Below are 22,344 nucleotides of genomic sequence, written 5' to 3' on the forward strand. Positions count from 1 at the left end.
AAATAAAAGACAAATAATAGTTCAAAAACAATAAATCTATGTTTGCGCAAAACTTGCTGTTCTGATTACTGCTCTCTTTTTTGCTCAGAGTAGTCTTAAGTATTCCCAGAACAACAATTTAAATGCATGCATAAATTACCAACACAAATGTCTAAATACCATCTTCATCTGGCTTCAAGAAGCAAAACCACATGTTTCTGCCATGTTTTATGGAAATGCAACATGCAAAGTAAGAGACATGCATTTCCCCCCTCCACATATTGATTTGTAATAGTTTTAATTCCATGTAATGAATGGCAATTAAGTGATGAAAAACACTGGAACCTACCTGGGTCTTTCTGGAGAAGGATTTGGACTACGAGGGGGAGGGGTGCGGGGAACGGCAGCTTTAGGAGCTATGGTAGCGGCAGGGATCAGGCCATGAGCTATATGTTTCTAGATAATTTAAAATAAAGTTAGTTGGTAATGAACTAACACAATGGAGAAAAAACACAAGTCTATGCATGCAAAAGGACTGAGAAAATAATACAGCATGGGAGAACATTAAGATGAAAATTAATGTATGCACCAGGCCCAATGGATCTAACTCTACATATGATTTTAATGTTATTAGCATTCACTACATGAAAACATTCAAGAGCCTTTTAGCTAGTAAGATTTACACCCTGTTCCATTGTCTCAGCAACATTTCAGTAGAGTACTGCTGTCATGTCTCTTCAGCAATAGAACAGTGTTCAATACTGAATATTAATACAAATATGATTACACTCCATCTAAATATTCATGTACAAAATCCTTAATTTAAGACTTGTTGAATAACATTTCATTTTTAAAATTAAAACTCTTCGATCCTAAGTATTTTTATCACAAGGGGTAGAATTAATGCCGTTCTCCAGGTGTTGTTTAACTGTAAGTCCCACCAGCACTAGCCATGCTCAACAGAGAAGAATGTGGGAATTACAGTGGAACTTCTGGAAGGCTATATTCTAAAATATAGCATCTCCATAATAGTGTACAGATAGTGAGGGCTAGATACATTTATTTGAAAGTATCAAAATCCAATTTCTGGAATCAGATCCAAAGACCCTGCATGCACATAAAAATATTCCACCCATAAATAGCCAACTGTATTTCTATATCACAAACTGCTTTGAATACTCCCCATAGTTTAAAAAAAATGTGTGATGGAGAATGTGACACTTGTACAGAATAGTAGATCATGATCAGAAATGCCCAGGGGAATAAATGGCTTGGAAAATACCACAGCTATATCTTTGGCACATCAACCATCAAGAGCATGTTTCCTTCACTCTAAGGACAGTGGGGCTTCCTTCTAATTACACGTGTATACAACCACAATTCTCCTTAATAGAGTTGAATGGGACCACTTTTTGAGTCCAGGAACAGGCTTGAAAAAGGTACTTTGGATACATCAAGGGACTAAAAAAAAACCAGACCCCACAGAATTCACAGTCAATTAACTTTATATACTGGACAGCAGAGCTTTCCCAACACTTCATGTTGGTGACACACTTTTTACACATGCATCATTTCATGACACAGTCACTCAGTTTTACTAGGAAACTGGAGGTTAAACCAACTCCTTATAATAGATACACACACACACACTTAAACTGTAATAGCATTAGCTGCCTTCACTCTTCTTTGAGGGAGAAAAAGTGGGTTATAAATACTAATACTAAAAAAATATTTGAGGACAAGGCAAACCTGAAGGTACTCATGTTAACCATGGTATATCCAATTAATTTATTTAATTAGCAAGGATTTTAGTGTTAGCTCCTTTGAGTCTCTTTTGAGGGAGAAAAGTGGGATATACAGAAGAAGAAGTGATTGTGGTAGTAGTAGTAGTATGGGGACACAATAAACCTGAAGGTACTCGGCAATCAGGATAAATCAAATGAACTAAATTAACTAGAAAGGATTACAATAATAGACTAAAACCAGGGGCGGCTCAACCCATTGCGCAAAGTAAGCATTTGAGTATAGTTGATTTTGCCCAGGGGTGCTCTTGGGGGAAAATTGACCTTGACATATGCGAGTTGTAGTTATTGGGATGTATAGTTCACCTACAATCAAAGAGCATTATGAACTCCACCAATGATGGAATTGAACCAAATATGGCACACAGAACTCCCACGACGAACAGAAAATATATATCAGTGATTGATTGGGGGGAGGGGGGCGCCAAAATACTGTTTGCTTACCATGGAAAATTACCTAGGGCCGCCTCTGACTAAAACACATGACTTAAAATAGTCATAGGATAATTAATCCACAAATTAAAAGTAAATTGTGGAAATGGCCCTTGCACGACAGGTTTTTTCACTACAGGCGACAAACTAAGTGTCCCTTTGCTCTTCTAAAACTGAACAAAACCTTTTCTTCTTTAAAAAATCATATATTATTATATTTATTTATTTTCCAGCTATATAAGTATCGCTATACAGTTTGTAAAGACAGCACATTTTCCCACGTCATGTATATATCACCAATATGTCTATTAAAACTAACTTCCTCTGCCCTTGTCCCCAAAAAACAGTAATTCTATAATTTAAAAAAGTTAAAATGGACCTCCCACCTTTAAAGCAGACAATGAAACTATTCCACTAACTTCTTATCTTGCCATCCCACTAACTTCTCATCTGAGACAATATCTTTCTTCTGCCTTGCTATCTCAATATGTTACTTTAATATTCATTTAAATATTTCTCCTTCAAAAATGATACAATGGTTATGATTACAGGAACATCTAGAAGTGAGCATATTACACCTATCCTAATGTCATTCCACTGGCTACCAATTAATTTCTGGACAAAGTACAAGGTGTTGGTTTTGACCTTTAAAACCCTGCGTGGTTTGGGTCCAGGTTACCTAAATTATAGCTTTCTCCCATACAATCTACCCCGCACACTTCGGTCTTCTGGGGGGTCTGCTATTTATTGAGAGTAATGTTCTGACCAGATGGCACACAAACTATCTAAAACATATCTATAACTGACTAATAAGATGTGTACCTGTATATGCTGAACACATGAAGGTTGTGAGTACACCAAATACGTTTTTAACCAAAGTCTACTTTATTTTGTCTCTTGAGCGCATAATATAAAACAAGTTGTTTTATGGGAGAGGAGATACATATTTTGGGTACTGAAAAACACTTCTGAAGATCTGCTATTTTTATGCACTGGCATATTCTCTGTCTCCGAACAGATCAGAGACAACAGGTCATTCAGTCTAACAAGTGGAGCTAAATGCATTGCATAATAATCTTCTCTTTTAGAAAAGCATGATTTTTTAGAGATCACAATCTTTTATAGAAGAGCCAAAAACCTGTTTGAGTAGAATCTTCTCAAGTGGTATACAACCACATGTAATTATGCAAGGCAATTGGCTTCAGTTGTTATTTATTTATTATTTATTTCAAATATTTGTACCCCGCCCTTCTCTACCCCCAAAGGGGGACTCAGGGCGGCTTATAGCTGGCAAGAATTCAATGCCCCCCATATACAAACAGATAAAACAACAATTACAAAATAGGTAAAACATTAATTTAAATTAAAAACCATTTAAAATAGTGCAAATTGGATTGGTTGGCCATATTTAAATCTGAGTTCTACGATCAACAACTTAGTCCAAAGCCTGTCCATAGTCCATTTTCCATAGCACTGTCATCATTTTATTTATTTTATTTTTTATTTTTATTGTTAGACTGAATGACCTGCTGTCTGTGATCTGTTAGGAAACAGAGAATATGCCAGTGCATAAAAATAACAGTTCTTCAGAAATGTTTTTTGGTGCCCAAAATATATATCTACTCTGTCATAAAACAACTTGTTTTATATTACACAGTCAAGAGACAAATTAAAGTAAGAATGGTAAAGGTTTTCCCCTGACATTAAGTCTAGTTGTGTCCGACTCTGTGGTGCTCATCTCCATTTCTAAGCTGAAGACCCGGCGTTGTCCATAGACACCTCCAAGGTCTTGTGGCCAGCATGACTGCATGGAGTGCCCTTACCTTCACACCAGAGCAGTACCTATTGATCTACTCACATTTGCATGTTTTCAAACTGCTAGGTTGGCAGAAGCTGGAGATGACAGTGGAAGCTCACGCCGCTCCCCAAAATTGAACCTGCAACCTTTCGGTCAACAAGCTCAACAGCTCATTAGGAGAAAGTAATCTTATGGCTCAGAATTGCGGCATGGAGGGGGGGAGGTGTTCCACTAGCCGAGGGGCCCCCATAGAGGTCGTGGTGGGAAGGAGGAGATGCGGGAGAAGGAGACCTCGAATTCGGCCTAATTCGGACCGCTTTTCCAAATTAACCATTCCCAATAGGTCTCCTAAGGTAATTTGGTGTAACCAGGTGAGCGGGCCCTCTGGCTTGAAGGTGGTGTTGTTGAACGCCAGGTCTGTCAACGGAAAAACAACTTGGATTCAGGACTTAATCCTGGAGGAGCGGGCAGATCTGGCGTGCATCACGGAGACCTGGTTGGATGAAGCGGGGGGCGTAAATCTCTCCCAGCTTTGTCCTCCAGGTTTCTCCGTGCAACACCAACCAAGAGCCGGAGGACGGGGAGGCGGGGTCGCAGTGGTCTATAGAGATACCATCCATCTAACCAGGAGCCCCATCCCGCAGACCACAAATTTTGAATGCGTCCACCTGAGGGTGGGTGACCGGGACAGAATAGGGATTCTGTTAGTGTACCGTCCACCTCGCTGCACTACAGTCTCCCTACCTGAGCTAGCGGGGGTGGTCTCGAGCCTGGCGGTGGAGTCCCAACGGCTTCTTGTGCTGGGGGACTTCAACATCCACGCCGAGGCAACCCTCACAGGTGCGGCTCAGGACTTCATGTCCGCCATGGCAACCATGGGGCTGTCCCAACAAATAACCGGCCCCACCCACTGTGCTGGACACACATTGGACTTGGTTTTCTGCCAGGGATGGGAGCAGGGTGGCGGTGTGGAGGAGCTGTCCATCTCTCCGTTGCCGTGGACCGACCACTTCCTGATTAGATTTAGGCTCACTGCGCCCCCTAACCTCCGCAAGGGTGGAGGACCCATTAAGATGGTCCGCCCCAGGAGGCTAATGGATCCGAATGGATTCCTGACGGCTCTTGGGGAGTTTCCCGCCACCGCGGTAGGTGATCATGTCGAGGCCTTGGTCGCTCTCTGGAATGGGGAGATGACCAGGGCTGTTGACAAGATCGCTCCGGAACGTCCCCTCTCAAGTAACCGAGCTAAACCAGCCCCTTGGTTTACTGAGGAGCTGGCAGCGATGAAGCGAAGGAAGAGGGTTCTAGAGAGCGTGTGGCGATCGGACCCAAACGAGTCAAACCGAACACGGTTTGTGTCCTTTCTAAGGGCATATGCCGCGGCAATAAAAGCCGCAAAGAAAACTTTCTTTGCGGCCACTATTGCGTCTGCAAAAAACCGTCCGGCGGAGTTGTTCCGGGTTGTCAGAGGTCTTTTAACTCCCCCTACCTCAGGTGGGAGCCCTGACAACTCGGCAGCGCGCTGTGAAGCATTTGCTCGGTTCTTTGCAGACAAAGTCGCTTTGATCCGTTCTGGGCTGGACGCCACATTAGATGCAGTCTCCGTGGATGTGACACAAGCACCTGCTTGTCCGATTTTGTTGGATTCTTTTCAGTTTGTGAAACCCGAGGATGTGGACAAGATACTTGGAGGAATGAGACCCACCACGTCCATCCTAGACCCCTGCCCATCCTGGCTTCTGAAGGAGGCCAGAGGGGGATTGGCCGAGTGGGTAACGGTGGTGGTTAATGCCTCCCTTCGGGAAGGCAAGATTCCAGCGAGCCTAAAACAGGCTGTTATAAAGCCGCTGTTGAAGAAACCATCACTTGACCCCACTAAATTGGACAACTTTCGGCCTGTTTCCAATCTTCCCTTCTTGGGCAAAGTCATGGAAAGCGTGGTGGCCTCACAACTCCAGGTATTCTTGAGAGACACGGATTATCTGGATCCGGCACAGTCTGGTTTCAGACCGGGACATGGTACCGAGACGGTCTTGGTCGCCTTAGTGGATGATCTGCACCGGGAGCTAGACAGGGGGAGTGTGTCCCTGTTGGTGCTCCTGGACCTCTCAGCGGCCTTCGATACCGTCGACCACGGTATTCTTCTGGGGCGCCTTGCAGGGATGGGTCTTGGGGGCACTGCTCTGCAGTGGCTCCGGTCATTTCTGGAGGGTCGTACTCAGAAGGTGTTACTGGGGGACTCCTGTTCAACGCCACAGCCGTTGACCTGTGGCGTTCCTCAGGGTTCCATCTTGTCCCCCTTGCTGTTTAACATCTACATGAAGCCGCTGGGTGAGATCATCCGGAGTTTCGGGGTGCGGTGTCACCTGTACGCAGATGACGTCCAACTCTGTCACTCCTTCCCACCTGCTACTAAGGAGGCCGTCGAAGTCCTGAACCGGTGCCTGGCCGCTGTAATGGTCTGGATGAGGGCGAACAAACTGAAACTAAATCCAGACAAGACAGAGGTACTCCTGGTCAGTCGCAAGGCCGAACAGGGTATAGGGTTACAGCCTGTGCTGGACGGGGTCGCACTCCCCTTGAAGGCACAGGTTCGCAGCTTGGGTGTGACCCTGGACTCATCGCTGAGCCTGGAGCCCCAGGTTTCAGCGGTGACCAGGGGAGCATTTGCACAGCTTAGGCTCGTGCGCCAGCTGCGCCCGTATCTTGGGAAGTCTGACTTGGCCACGGTGGTACACGCTTTGGTCACATCCCGCCTCGACTACTGCAACGCTCTCTACGTGGGGCTGCCCTTGAAGACGGCCCGGAAGCTTCAACTAGTCCAGCGCGCGGCAGCCATGTTGTTAACGGGAGCAGGACGCAGAGAGCACACAACGCCCCTGCTGTCCCAGCTCCACTGGCTGCCGATTTGCTACCGGGCCCAATTTAAGGTGCTGGTGTTATCCTACAAAGCCCTAAACGGTTCCGGCCCAAAATACCTTGCAGACCGCATCTCGGCCTACGAGCCCACGAGGGTCTTGAGATCATCCGGGGAGGCCCTTCTCTCGGTCCCGCCTGCCTCACAGGCACGCCTGGCGGGGACGAGGGAGCGGGCCTTCTCGGTGGTGGCCCCCCGGCTGTGGAACACCCTCCCTGCTGAAGTTAGACAGGCGCCCTCCTTGATGGCCTTTCGTAGGGGCCTGAAAACATGGCTCTTCGAGCAGGCCTTCAACTGAGTGTATCTTGGAATGACACTGGAATGAACTAGGATTACGAAATTCGGCTATGACCCCAGGACTTGACGAAGCGGATTTTTAGTATAAGTATATGTTATGTTGTATTTGTCTGGTCTGTTTTGTCGTGTTTCACTGTACACTGTCTTTCTTTGTTGCTGTTCACCGCCCCGAGTCGCCCTCGGGCTGAGAGGGGCGGTCAATAAATGCAATAAATAAATAAATAAATAAATAAATAAATTACTTTAACCAACTGCGCCACCAGGGGATCCATAAATTAAAGCAGACTTTGGTAAAAATAACATATTTGGTTTACTTACGACCTTGTGTTCAGCACACACAGCTACACAACTTAGGTTTTTAGATCTTCTCTAAAAGGTTAAGAATGCCATTTTCTAAAAGGTCATGTTTTTCTAAAACACTATACTGCAATATTATTAGTAATATTACATGTAATATATAACATACGATTATTATATTATATTACTAGATGTACCCACCACACGTTGCTGTGGCCAACCTTCCCTCCCTCTTCCTCTCATTTCTTTCTTTCCTTCTTTCCCTCCCTCTTTCCCTCCTTCCTTTTTTTCTTTCCTTCTCTCCTTCTTTCCTTCTCTCTTTCCTTCCTTCTCCCTTTTTCTTTCTCTCCTTTCTTCCATCTCTACCTATCCTTGGACTGTAGCTCCAAGCAATCCTTCTGAGTGATCTATTTACCAACTATCTATCTCCATCTAATCTATCTGGAGGATTGCTGGGAGTTGCAGTCCAGGAATAGAAAATAGGAAATATGTACCGATTGGGATGCTCTCAAAGATATCCAAGAAGAAGCTAGCTTGCAGCTTGGAAGCAGTGCATTTGGAGCATCCTCCTCCCCTAAAGGGCCTGGTCTAGAGGATGCTGGGAGCTATCATTTTCGCTCATGCACTATATTGGCATTTAGCTTTTTGGGGTTTTTAAGTCCTTTCCACTGTTTTTTGGGAGGGGTTTACGAGTGATGGTCATTTGTTGGTCTGTTAGGGGTGTAGTGTCCAAATTTTGTCTCAATTCGTTCAGTGGTTTTTGAGTTATGTTAATCCCACAAAAGAACATGACATTTTTATTTATATAGATTTTTTATTTTTATTGTTAGACTGATTGACCTACTGTCTGTGATGTGTTAGGAAACAGAAAATATGCCAGTGCATAAAAATAACAGTTCTTCAGAAGTATTTTTCAGTGCCCAAAATATATATCTACTCTCCCATAAAACAACTTGTTTTATATTATGTACTCAAAAGACAAATAGTGAAAGGACCAAGGCAGAGACATCTCCAGCTCATCCCCTGTTTGGGTATCAGCCAGCACGTCAACGAGTTAAATCAAGAAATAGTTTTCTTAGATCTACAGAGACACTCGCTGGAACACCTCAGCAAGCGAGAGTTCAAAAGTGGCAGGCTCAAACCCAGCACCTCAATCCGTGGGTGATACCAGATGAGAGGCTCCCTCCTGGGCACACAGAAGACTGGGCGACTTGGGAGGCGCTGAACAGACTGCGCTCTGGCACCACGAGATGCGGAGCCAATCTTAAGAAATGGGGCTACAAAGTAGAATCCTCGACATGCGAGTGTGGAGAAGAGCAAACCACTGACCACCTGCTGCAATGCAACCTGAGCCCCATCACATGCACAAGGGAGGACCTTCTTGCGGCAACACCAGAGGCACTCCAAGGGGCCAGATACTGGTCAAAGGACATTTAATCAGCTACCAAGTTTGCAAAATTTGTGGGTTTTTTAAAAAAAAAATCTGTTTGTTTGTTTTGTTCTGTTAGAAATGTAATACAATGTTCTGGTTGCGGATGACACGACAAATAAATAAATAAATAAATAAAAGACAAATTAAAGTATACTTTGGTAAAAATAACATATTTGGTTTACTTACGACCATGTGGTCAGCATACGCAGATACACAACTTAGGATTTTTAGCTCTTCTCTAAAAGGTTATGAATGCCATTTTCTAAAAGGTTATGATCTCTGAAAGGTCATGTTTTTCTAAAACACTATACTGCAATATTATTAGTAATATTACATGTAATATATAACATACGATTATTATATTATATTATTAATGCATCCCAGGAATTTATCCTTTTAAAAAAGGATTATTCCCTCGTTGTTGTTGTTGTTGTTATTATTATTATGGGTGCGCGGCCTGGAGCTCTTCCAAGGGGCGCCGCCCAGTCGCCATGGCAACCAACGCCCAGTCGCCATGGCAACCAAGGCCTACTCTCCTCCTCGAGGCCTAGTAGTAGTTCCCTTTCCTTCTCTTCAGCGGAGAAGCCAAGGCTGACCTCGGGCCTCCTCTGCCCCCCGGCCTCACGGCGGCGAATACTCACAAACTGGCTCCTGCGGCTTCTCCTGAAGACAAACGCCATGATAACGAAGGCGGAAGAGAGTTGGAAGAACAAGGCCGCCGAGGCCTGTCCCCGCCAGGAAAAAAGATCAGACGCTTCCCGCTTAGCAACCGCCCCAAAACAAGCCGCGAGCCGATTGGCTACCGCCAGGCGCCCTCTCCTCCAATCGCAGCTCGAGCTAGCCACGGACAGCCGTCAAACTTTAAGCCCCGCCCCCTTTCCTATGTTTCTCCGCCAGGGAGGCGGGAGGACGACGAGGAACTCTGGAACGTGATTGGTCGAGAGGAGACGGCGCGCGCTTTTTCCAAAAGGAGGCGCTGAGGTGAGCTGGTTCGGGTTGCAGAAGCATTTTCTCCTGACGTTTCGCCCACATCTATGGCAAGCATCCTTAGAGGTTGTGAGGTCTGTTGGAAGATAGCCAAGTGAGGTTTATATATCTGTAGAATAATATCCAGGGTGGGAGAAAAAACTCTGGTCTGCTAGAGGCAAGTCTGAATGTTGCAGTAGGCCATCTTGATTAGCATTTAATAGCCTTACAGCTTCAAAGCCTGGCTGCTTCCTGACTAGGGGATCCTTTGTTGGGAGGTGTTAGCTGGCCCTGATTGATTCTTGTGAAATCCACAAATGTGAATGTTGCAGTAGGCCATCTTGATTGACACTTGAATGGCCTTGCAGCTTCAAAGCCTGGCTGCTTCCTGCCTGGGGGATCCTTTGTTGGGAGGTGTTAGCTGGCCCTGATTGAGTCTTGTGAAATCCACAATGTGAATGTTGCAGTAGGCCATCTTGATTAACACTTGAATGACCTTGCAGCTTCAAAGTCTGGCTGGTTGCTGCCTGGGGGGAATCCTTTTTTTAGAAGGTGTTAGCTGGCCCTATCATAGAATCATAATAATATAATATAATGTATATACATATGAAATTTATAATATTATAATGTAATGCAATATTATTTATTTATTTATTTTAAAGTTTTGTATACCGGCCTTCTCACCTCTCTTGAGGGACTCAGACCGGTTTCCAACCATAATATCACATATAATCAATAAAACATCATAATACATATTACAGTAAAACATTAAAACAGCAATTACAATCAATAACTATAATGGTCAGTCGTCACACTAAAATCATTGCTCATCATCCTCCATCCATATCTCAGGGTGTTGGCTCACTCGTCGAATGCCTGTCTCTATAACCAAGTCTTCACCTGTTTCCTAAATGTCAGGATAGAAGGGGCAGTTCTGATCTCCAGTGGGAGAGAGTTCCAGAGTTGAGGGGCCACCACCGAGAAGGCCCTGTTCCTCGTCCCCACCAGACACACTTGCGAGGCCGCTGGGACCGAGAGCAGGGCCTCTCCAGACAATCTTAATAATCTTGATGGTTCATAGGGGAGAATACATTTGGAGAGGTAAACAGGGCCAGAGTTGTTTAGGGCTTTATAGGTTAACACCAGCACTTTGAATTGTGCTCGGAAGCTAATTGGCAGCCAGTGGAGCTGGTGTAACAGTGGAGTGGTGTGCTCCCTGTACCCAGCACCCGTTAGTAGTCTGGCTGCCGAGCGTTGGACTAGCTGCAGCTTCCGGGCAGTCTTCAGAGGCAACCCCACGTAGAGAGCGTTGCAGTAGTCTAAATGGGATGTAACCAAAGCGTGGACCACTGTGGCCAAGTCAGACTTCCCAAGGTACGGGCGCAGCTGGCGCACAAGTTTTAATTGTGTAAAAGCTCCCCTGACCACTGCCGACGTTTTCTCCTGATGTTTCGCACAAGCAGCCAGGCTTTGAAGCTGTAACAACATTCAGACTTGCCTCAAGCAGACCAGGGTTCTTTCTCCCATCCTGGACATTATTCTACAGATATATAAACCTCACTTGCCTAGCTTCCAACAGACCTCACAACCACTAAGGATGCCTGCCATAGATGTGGGCAAAACATCAGGAGAGAATGCTTCTGGAACATAGAGCCCGGAAAACTCACAGCAACTCATTATTATTATTATTATTATGATGATGATGTTAATTATTTTACCCTGCTTTTTCTCTCCACAACGAGACTCCAAAGTTGCTATTATTATTATTAATAACACCCTGCTTTTTCTCTCCACAAGACTCAAATTGGCTTAGTTAAAAGCATTTCAATAACACGGGGTTGTGGGATTTGTAGCAGAGGCAACAGCCATCTTTGTCAGGGAAAATTATTATTATGTTATGTTATCTTTATTATTATTCTACCTCGCCTTTTCTCTCCACGAGACTCCAAAGATGCTATTATTGTTGTTGTTATTATTGTTATTATTATTACCCTGCTTTCTTTTTCCACAAGGTTCAAAGTGGCTTCCATTAAAAGCATTTCAAAAACATGGGTTGTGGGATTTGTAGCTGAGGCAACAGCCATCTTTGGCAGGGAAAATTATTATTATTATTATTATTATTATTATTATTATTACGTTTATTAATTATTATGTTATGTTATCTTTATTTATTATTTTTCTTCGCCTTTTCTCTCCACGAGACTCCAAAGATGCTATTATTATTATTTTTGTTATTATTAATACCCTGCTTTTTCTCTCCACAAGGCTCAAAGTGGCTTACATTAAAAGCATTTCAATAACACGGGTTGTGGGATTTGTAGCTGAGGCAACAGCCATCTTTGGCAGGGAAAATTATTATTATTATTATTATTATTATTATTATTACATTTATTATGTTTATTATTATGTTATGTTTATTATTATTTTACCTCACCTTTTCTCTCCACAACGAGACTCCAAAGATGCTGCTATTATTATTATTATTATTATTATTATTATTATTATTACCCTGCTTTTTCTCTCCACAAGACTCTAAAGTGGCTTTTGTTCAAAGCATTTCAATAACACGCTGTTGTAGGGTTTGTGGCTGAGGCAACAGCCATCTTTGGCAGGGAAGAATATAAAGACTACAACTCCCATGATTCTACCTCATTGGGCCATGGCTGAGAAAGGGCTCTCAAACTGTATTTTTGTGATAATGTGGTTTTGCTTCTTTCATTTTCCCCCAGTTGCATGGTATTATTCACCTTGTTCAAAAAGCAAAGCTAGTTCACCCATGGCCAACCACGTCTGCGCAGGAGCTGTGAATGTTCCTCATGGGCACGTGATTGGCAATGAGAAATGGAAAGGCTCGCAGATTGCCCAGAGCATCCAAGGTAAATATATGAATCAGAAAACGTCTGCAAATGCAGAATATTTATACTACAAAAGCAGTAAGCTGCTACACTTTGACTATACCTTATTGGATATGCTTGAGACCAGAAGTGTTCTGCATTTCAGAATTTAGGAGAGTGGATTCTGGAATAGCTACATATATATATGCGTAATGAAATGGGACACAAATCTAAACTTCAAATGCATATACCGTATATACTCGAGTATAAGGCATCGAATTGTTGCCATATGTAAATCTGCCTTGAGTCCCCTTTGGGGTAGAGAAAGGCGGGATACAAATAGAGTAAATAAAGTAAATAAAATAAATATAAGCCAACCCAAATATAAGCCGAGGCACCTAATTTTACCACAAGAAAACGGAAAATGTATTGACTCGAGTATAAGCCGAGGGTGGGAAAAGCAGCAGCTACTGGTACATTTCAAAATAAAAATAGATACCAATAAAATTAGGTTAATTGAGGCATCAGTAGGTTAAATGTTTTTGAATATTTACATAAAAGTGAAATTTAAGATAAGACTGCCCAACTGATTAAGCCATTATTCTAACCCTTTTCAGTGTAAATATGCTTACGTGTCGTTCCAATAATAATAAAGAGAATAAAATAATAAATGTAGTAATAATCATAATAGAGTAAAATAATGGAAATATAATAACAGTAATAATAAAATAAAATAATAAATGTAATGATTACAGAGTCAACTAATAAATGTGATAAGAACAACAATAATAAATAGAGCAAAATAATAAATGTAATAATAATAACAGAGTAAAATAATACATAACCTTGACTTGAGTTTAAGTCGAAGAGGGCTTTTTTAGCCTAAAAAAGGGGATGTAAAACACGGCTTATACTCTAATATATATGGTATTTTTCATATGCACCTTATGTAATGTAACTTTATACACAACTAGCATATATACCTGGCATTGCCCCCTGCATTTCCTTCTTTTTGTTAACCTCTTCTCATGCCTTTTCCACTTTCCTTTTTCTTCCTTCTTTTCCCCCTTTCCTTTCTTTCCCTTTTTTTCCCTACTTCCTTCCTTCTTCTCCCCTTTCTCCCTTCTCCAGCTTTGAGAGGGTCTATTCCACAATGTCTTAGTAAAATTTCCTTTTGGAGAAATGTTTGGACAAGGTAATAAAAATCCCACTGCATTTTAGGAATTTTATAATTTTCAACTTTTTATAATTTTATTAATGAAAATTTTATACACTGTTATTATACTTATGTCGTTGTACTTATACTTATGTATTGTTGTCTGCATGTGGCACTTGGAGTGCTTCTGTGAGACGCCCCTAGTCCCTTTGGGGAGATGGTGGTGGGGTACAAATAATAATAATAATAATAATAATAATTATTATTATTATTATTATACCTCAGTTCATATTAGATTGCTTGCTATAGTTCAGCTATTATTAAAACCTTATTGATCCTCATGTTTCAAGGGAAAGTTAAGTTAATTCTGGAAGGCGGTCTGGGCATCGTGGACTTCCACCTCCCAAATCGATCCTGCGTCCTCTATGTTTCCGAAGCAGACCTTGTAGCAGGAAATGGCTACAAAAGGAGGCTTGTTTGTTTTAGAAACGTAAGTACATTCTGCGTGAAGTATTTATTATTCAGAGAATTTGTGCCCTCCCCTTCAGCCAAGTAAGTATTTTTCATTTTAAGTATTAATTCATAGAGGGGTTCTCAGGCCCCCTCTACATTGCCATATAATCCAGTTTCTGATTCCAGATTATCTGCTTTAAGGTGGACTATATGTCTGTGTAGACTCATATAATCCAAAGCAGATACTCTGGATTCAGAAACTGGATTATATGGCAGTATAGATCCAGTGATGCAAAAGTATTTAAACACATAAAAGTTCAATGCATATATACAAACATAAGATTGTTACATTCACATTGAAAAGAAATAACATATATATTTGTTTTATATACTATTTTATTAATTCATTTATTTACAGTATTTATATTCTGCCCTTCTCACCCTGCTGGGGACTCAGGGCGGATTACAATGTACATATACATGGCAAACATTCAATGCCATAGACACACAACACATATAGACAGACAGTCAGAGGCTATTTGACATTCCAACTTCTGGCCACCAGGGGAGCTGTCGCTTCACTGTCCATCTGTGACACTGATGAAGTATTTTCCGAATTCCCCGCATGCTTTTTTTTGCTGGAGATTTTTTATGGCCTCGTAAATTTTGTTTAATTAGCCTCCCCACACATAGGTGGTACCTAAATTTCCTAATTGACAGATGCAATTGTCTTTTGGGTTGCAAAGGTCAACAACAAGTTGCACATTTGGCTGGAAGCTCACTCCTATCCGGGCTGACTTCAAACTCATGACCTTTTGGTCAGTAGTGATCTTTAATGCAGCTGACACCCAGCCAGCTGCGCCACAGCCTTTGACTGTGTGGATCATAATAAATTGTGGCAAATTCTTAGTGGTATGGGGATATCAAGTCACCTTGTCTGTTTCCCGAGGAATCTGTATAACGACCAAGTAGCAACAGTAAGAACAGACCCTGGAACAACAGACTGGTTCAAGATTGGGAAAGCAGTATCTCAGGACTGTATAGTCTCACCCGACCTATTCACCTTGTATGCAGAACACACCATGCGATGTACGGGGCTTGAGAAATCCAAGTTAAAATTGCTGAACAAAACATTAACCTTAGATATGCAGATGATATCACTTTGATGGCCAAAAGCGAGGAGGAGCTGAGGAGCCTTCTAACCAAGGTGAAAGAAGAAAGTGCAAAAGCTGGGTTGCAGTTAAACATAAAAAAACCCCAAGATTATGGCAACCAGACTGATTGATGACTGGCAAATAGAGGGAGAAAACGTGGAGGCAGCGACAGGGTTTGCATTTCTAGGTGTGAAGATGACTGCAGAGCATACTGCAGCCAGGAAATCAGAAGACGCTTACTTCTTGGAAGGAGAGCAATGACCAATCTCAGTAAAATAGTAAAGAGTAGAGACATCACTCTGGCAACAAAGATCCACATAGTTAAAGCAATGGTATTCCCCACAGTCACCTACGCATGTGAGAGCTGGACCAAAAGGAAGGCTGAGCAAAGGAAGATCGATGCTTTTGAACTGTGGTGTTGGAAGAAAATTCTGAGAGTGCCTTGGACCGCGAGAAGATCCAACCAATCCATCCTCCAGGAAATAAAGTCCGACTGCTCATTGGAGGGAAGAGTATTAGAGGCAAAGATGAAGTACTTTGGTCACATCATGAGAAGAAAGGAAAGCTTAGAGAAGAGAAGGATGCTGGGGAAAATGGAAGGAAAAAGGAAGAGGGGCCAACCAAATGCAAGATGGATGGATGGTATCCTTGAAGTGACTGGATTGACTCTGAAGGAGCTGGGGGTGGAGACGGCCGACAGGGAGCTCTGGCGTGGGATGGTCCAGGAGGTCACGAAGAGTTGGAAGCGACTGAACTAATAAACAACAACTTGTTATTTTCTCAAAAGATAAATAGACTTCATGTATCTAGTAATAGTTTTTATGTCTTTATTAACAGATGACCAGACTCCAACATTCACTCACAACCTGTTTCATCAGGTGGTTGAGTCTGTAAATGTGATATTATATTAATACAAGCATACAAGTTTTCATTTAGATAAAGATTGTAGAAATATATATATACTACTTATTCACTTATCAAAAAGTTCAACACTTGAGACATGTGGTCTATTAACAGTGGTCATTTTCTGTGTGACATTTCTGAAAAGTGGATCCTAAAGGGAACATAGACAGTGGCTAAAGATAGTTCTACACAGTTACATAGGACATACAGTATGCATAACAAAAACATATACTGTTCGGAAGCTTCGAATGATCCAAAGGGCGCAGCCAGGTTACCAATGGGAGTGGTGCTCACACTACTCCTCTGTTGCGTCAACTCCACTGGCTGCCAGTTGCTACCGGGCACAATTCAAAGTGCTTTAGCCTATTAAGCCCTAAACGATTCCGGCCCAGCTTATCTGTCCGAACGTAACATCTCCTATGAACCATCTAGGAGTTTAAGAGGTCCCACGATTGGCAGAGGCGGACAGGGCCTTCTCAGTGGTGGCCCCCCAGCTATGGAACTCCCTCCCCAGGGATATTAGATCGGCCCCTCCCTCCTGACTTTCCAAAAAAAAGTAAAGACCTGGCTCTGAGCAAGCTTTTGAGAATGCAGCAGAATAGATAACACACAGCTATGAATGATGAACATGGAATGGCCAGATGATGTTACTGGATAACGTTTTTAACAAGATGACACCGATGATTATATGCTTTAACGGTTTTTATTTATGTTTTATGTTGTAATGTTGATTGTTTTTAATGGCACTTTTGTGAATGCCTGACATCGAATTGTGCCATACTGTAACCCGCCTTGAGTCGCCGTATGGCTGAGAAAGGTGGGCTATAAATATTGTAAATAAATATAATATAATACAATATGCACAACAACAATGATATAATAATTATACTCACAGCAAGTTTCTATTTCCTAACAAGACGTTTTATTCTATTGCGAGTATAGCATTGAAAAAACAACCCATTGTTAATATCGCAAGCTTGCTGTGTTTTTAAAAACTTTGCTTTTAAATGCATTTTAATTGTACCCTCAAATTGCTTCTGACATGATAAATATATAAACCAAAGACACTTTGCAATGAAGGTGGACACTGAAGTGACCCTGAGATCGATACAGATGATTCAAACCCATTAATTCTTTTATTTTTTCTTTCGGATGCCATGTTCTTTAGAAGCTTGCTAGGACCAAATTAATGACCTTTTAGGCTTTCTCCGCATAAATTACTTCCCTTTTTCATTATGGATAAGAATTAAGTGTCATGGGGGAGCATCAGGATTTTAGAGATGCATTGTGTTTCTGCTTTAAGAAGTGGTGCTGTAAACAAACTTCAGTCCTTGATCATGAGAAAGAGATTGGGAAATGCACCTGTTTCAAAGGATTTGTACATCATTCCTGTGGATTTTTTTTCTTTCTTCAAGACTTACAGCCTCCAAGGAATTGTCATTGTGGAAAAAACCCTAATAAGTGACCAATACTTCCCCGCCGTGCAGAAGTTTGTAATCCTGGAACTTGGGATGGCATTACTTCCCGTTGCCAATCAGGGAGAAGCAGCCCAGCTTATTATCCAACTAGTAAGTAACTTATAAAGCTGTCTGTACTATTGATTTAATCTGCCTTGGTCAGACCACACCTGGAATGCTGTGTCCAGTTCTGGGCACTGCAATTAAAGGGAGATGTTAACAAGCTGGAATGTGTCCAGAGGAGGGTGACTCAAATGATCAAGGGTCTGGAGAACAAGCCATATGAGGAGTGGCTAAAAGAGTTGGGCATGTTTAGCCTACAGAAGAGAAAGCTGAGAAAAGACATAATGAGGGCCATGTATAAATATGTGAGGGGAAGTCATAGGGAGGAGGGAGCAGTTTTTTTTTCTGCTGTCCTGGAGACTAGGACGCGGACAGTGGCCGTCAAACTACAGGAAAGGAGATTCCGCCTGAACATTAGGAAGAACTTCCTGAATGTGAGAGCTTATATTCATGTCGGCTTATACTTGAGTACTGTATTTTCAGGTGTACGAGGCGACTGGGCGCATAAGACGACCCTCCAACTTTGCAATTTAAAATTTCAATTTTTGGATATACTCGCCCTATTAGACAACCCCTCTTGTCAGCCCCTTCAGGCCCCAAAGCCTCCTTTCCAGGGCTTTGAGGCAGCTTCTCAGCTCCATAGAGGTGGCTTCCCCTCCATCGGCAGCCAGGTCCCGCCATAGCCAGCTAACAACCGTGCTCATCACTTCCGTTTTGGGTCCAAAACAAGATGGAGGCTCCTAACAGGCAAGAGAGTCTGGCAGCTGCCCTGTGCTGGAGCAGGGCGCCCAAAACATCAGCAGCTTGTCTCCTGCTGCTGGGCTTCAGCCTCACCGAAGGGCTCTTCCACTCTATGCCCACCTTGGCTGTCAGTGTGGCAGCGGAGGAGGAGGCAATATATATGCTGGATGGCCGCGTTGCCGCCTCCTCTGCCACCGCTGCACGGACAGCCGAGGCGGGCCTGGAGTGGAAGAGCTCCTCAGTGAAGTTGTAGTCTGGCAGCGGGAGACAAGCGGAACTCGAGGACTGCCCTCTGGCACCACTTGTCTCCCACTGCTGTGATTCCGTTTCACCGAGGGGCTCTTCCACTCCAGGCCCGCCTTGGCTATCCATGCGGAGGAGGAGGAGGTGATGCGGCCATCCGGCGAGTATATCTCTGCCGCCGCATGGACAGCCAAGGTGGGCATAGAGTGGATGAGCCCTTTGGTGAGGCTGAAGCCCAGCAGTGGGAGACAAGCGGCGCTGGAGGAGTGCAGCAACTGCTGATGTGTCATATGTTCCATAGTTGATAGTTTGTAAGTAACAGTTTACAGGTAAAAGCAATTAAGGGTGGAGGTGTGCCGGAGATGGGTTGCAGCTGGGTGTTACTGGATTTAAGGAGCTAACTTTGAGACTTGTTTTTGGGAGAAAAGTATCTGTTGCATTTTGGTGGTGGTTGCTGCTGGTTCCCCCCCCCCCCCCCCAAGTCTGTTGGATTTTCGGTATCTTGACCTGTCTCCTGTAATCTTGGAACCCTTGAACCTTTGGACTGGCTTTTGACTACGGTATAGACTCTTGATCCCTGGACTCTGTTACTGAACTCTCAGCGTTTGACCACTGGACTGGACCCTTTTGACTACGAAGTTATTTTTGCTATCCGCTTTTGTTTATTCTGTAGCTGAGTGCTGTCTTTGTGTTTTATATTTTGGTCTGTTAAAACAGTCAGCAAGTAAGTGCTGATTTAATTAAACTGTTTGATAAAACTGGGAGTTTTGATTCATCTCTACCTAAATAAGGCAGAGCCCTAACAACGTGACATGATGCTTTAGGCGCCCTGCTCCAACGCAGGACAGTTGCCCACCTCCCTTGCCTCGACCCAAAACAGGAAGTGATTTTTATACCCGACGTACTAGATGACTCTCAAGTTCAGCAAGGATTTTCCAGGGTCAAAAAGTCATCTAGTACGCCGGAAAATACAGTATATACGGGGTAATTTTTTTAAAAATTATTCTTGTAACCCAGAAATCTCATTAGGATCCACTAGAGGGCGCCCAAGCTGTATTTTGGTTTCCGTTTCAGGTGTTTGAACAAATGAAAGACCGGCTCAGCAATCCCTTCCTTACGAAGAAAAGTCCCAAGCTCTTAGAAAGTTCTATAATCCAAACAGTTCAGCAGATTCCAGGAGTCGGGAAAGCGAAAGCCTTACTTCTCCTAGAACGCTTTCGGAACCTCCATCAGCTCTGCAATGCATCCATTTCAGATCTCGAAGAGGTCGTCGGCCGCTCTCTGGCACAACAAATCCATACTTTCTTCACAGCATGATCTCAGCTTGTTGCAAATAGAAACGAGCATCTTGAAAGGGGTCATTCCCAAATAGGATGGCTCCTTTGCACAGCGTCGTTGGATTTCTCATAAAACACTGGTGGAGGATCTCAAATTGCACCCGAGGAGCAAAATAGTCAGTGCCTGTTTCATTGTACATATATTTATTCTGTGCATATTTGACACTGACTTCATAAAGCAGTGTATAGCATTGGGAAAGACTGCATGGCAGTCCCTTCGTGGCTCATACTGAAGGATATTTGCAGCCCATCTCTGCAGCATTCTATGCAGAAGAAGCAAAATATGTCCTGTAAGAAGACGTTATAACTTTAAAATCCCTCATTTTAGACACTTATATTAAAGGATGGTTATACCTTCCTGAATGTTGTTAAGGTATTAATAGAGCATTCCAGTAGTAATGGAGATAACTAAGGATTGTTCAGGGTGGAAGTCAGCATATAAAAACCAAGGACATATCGTGACTCATGTGTAAAATATGCTGCTTTCCTGGTCTAAAATAAATGTTCACTGCCTCGGAAATCTTTGTGAACGACATTTTATTGTCACGTTGCTATTTGCATACCTATACAAAAATACCTGAATGTGAAATGGTTATTGGAATCATGAGGCTTATATTTTGCATAGTAATAAGCAGTAAAAATATTTTTCCTTTATCAGAACCTTGAATCTTGCCATGTTTATTTGCCATTTGTTATGTGCATTTACTTACAATGACTGTGCATCTTATTACTGGATGATGGGTGTTGTCATGCACCAGAGGGACTCATGTTATATATTGGCAAATGGAATGAAAGCTGGCAACATATTTGAATTATTTTACATATAAAAACATCGTGCATTTACTTATTGGGCGGGACAGACAACAATATGTGGTATGGTTAGCAACTCTTGTTATCTAAATAAAGTTTCTATATTTGGAGAATTTGATTTCCTGAACTCATTTGGCCTGCACTTGACATCCTTGAATTTGGGTCAAAGATAAGCAGTCAACAGGGACAACAACAACAGCACATTTTTCTAGCGATTGTGCAAATTGGTTACATCTTGAACAGGTAGACCTTAAATCAGGCTTGGGCAAACTTTCTAACATGGGGGCCGTATGGTGGGCTGGGAGTGAGGGGGTTCTCCCCAAGTCCCCTCCATGCCCTTTCATCCCCTTCCTTTTCTCTTTCAGAGGCAGAAAGTGAAGGAAAGATGGGAAATGTTTGTGTCCCAAAAGGGTTGGTCTTGGTCACGATGAGATGGTGGACGGGAGAGACCCCGTATTGCCTACTCCGAACTCAAGAACGGAAAAAAGAACGTTGCTGGGCAAGCAATGAGATTTAAAGATGGGCTCAAAGCCAACCTTAAAAACTCTGGCATAGACACTGAGAATTGGGAAGCCCTGGCCCTTGAGCGCTCCAGCTGGAGGTCAGCTGTGACCAGTAGTGCTGCAGAATTTGAAGAGGCATGAATGAAGGGTAAAAGAGAGAAACGTGCAAAGTGGAAGGCACTTCAAGCCAATCCTGACTGGGACCGCCTTCCACCAGGAAACTGATGCCCTCACTGTGGGAGAACATGCAGATCAAAAATAATCTTAGAATCCTGGAGCTGGAAGAGACCCCCAAGGGCCATCCAGTCCATGCAGGAAGGCACACTCCTGATAGACAGCTTCTGTGGAAAAGCTTCCAGAGAAGGAGACTGCACCACACTCCCAGGCAGCCTATGCCACTCTCCAGAAAGTTCTTCCTCATCTTTTCTGCCAAATCTCTTTCCCTGCCATTGGAACACATTGCTCCCTTGTTCCCTGGTTTCTAGAGCAGCAGAAAGTCAGTCCCCTCCTCGTCAATGGGGCACTTTTACACCTGGAAGCATGATTCTCATGTTTCCTCTCCACCATCTCTTCTCCCACCTAAACCTTTCCAAAGAGGAAAGGAGGGAGGAAAAAGAGAAGGGAGAGAGGGAAGGAGGAAGAGAAGGGTGGAAGGGAATTGGGGGGGGGGGGAGGAAAGAGAGAAGGAAAGACAAAAGGGAAGGATGGAGAAAGAGAAAGAAGGAAGGATGAAAGAGTGGAAGGGAAGAGGAAGTGAGAAGGGGGAAGGA

At 43.1% G+C, this 22,344-nt stretch overlaps 2 protein-coding genes across 6 annotated transcripts in view; one reads left to right on the forward strand and one right to left on the reverse strand.

Annotated features, from left to right (window-relative positions):
- Positions 1-9,746, reverse strand: part of CEP89 (centrosomal protein 89) — a 91,693-nt gene extending 81,947 nt beyond the window's left edge. For 4 of the 5 annotated variants that reach the window (XM_067471102.1, XM_067471101.1, XM_067471103.1 and 1 more), the window contains exons 1-2: positions 9,596-9,746; positions 329-435 (exon numbers count right to left, since the gene is read on the reverse strand). In XM_067471102.1, coding sequence (XP_067327203.1) covers positions 329-435; positions 9,596-9,634 — 146 coding nt within the window. In that variant the 5' untranslated portion in view covers positions 9,635-9,746. The remainder of the gene's footprint in view (positions 1-328; positions 436-9,595) is intronic. The other variant, XM_067471104.1, reaches the window with a different exon arrangement.
- Positions 9,747-9,837: 91 nt separating this feature from the next.
- Positions 9,838-21,184, forward strand: FAAP24 (FA core complex associated protein 24). Its single transcript, XM_067471105.1, has 5 exons — positions 9,838-9,935; positions 12,650-12,796; positions 14,261-14,400; positions 17,836-17,988; positions 19,999-21,184. Exons 2-5 carry the CDS (start codon positions 12,697-12,699, stop codon positions 20,239-20,241), a joined length of 636 nt encoding a protein of 211 aa, XP_067327206.1. The 5' UTR covers positions 9,838-9,935; positions 12,650-12,696; the 3' UTR covers positions 20,242-21,184.
- Positions 21,185-22,344: the final 1,160 nt, after the last annotated feature.

The sequence above is a fragment of the Anolis sagrei genome, chromosome 8 (assembly GCF_037176765.1).
Source record: "Anolis sagrei isolate rAnoSag1 chromosome 8, rAnoSag1.mat, whole genome shotgun sequence".
NCBI lineage: Eukaryota > Metazoa > Chordata > Lepidosauria > Squamata > Dactyloidae > Anolis > Anolis sagrei.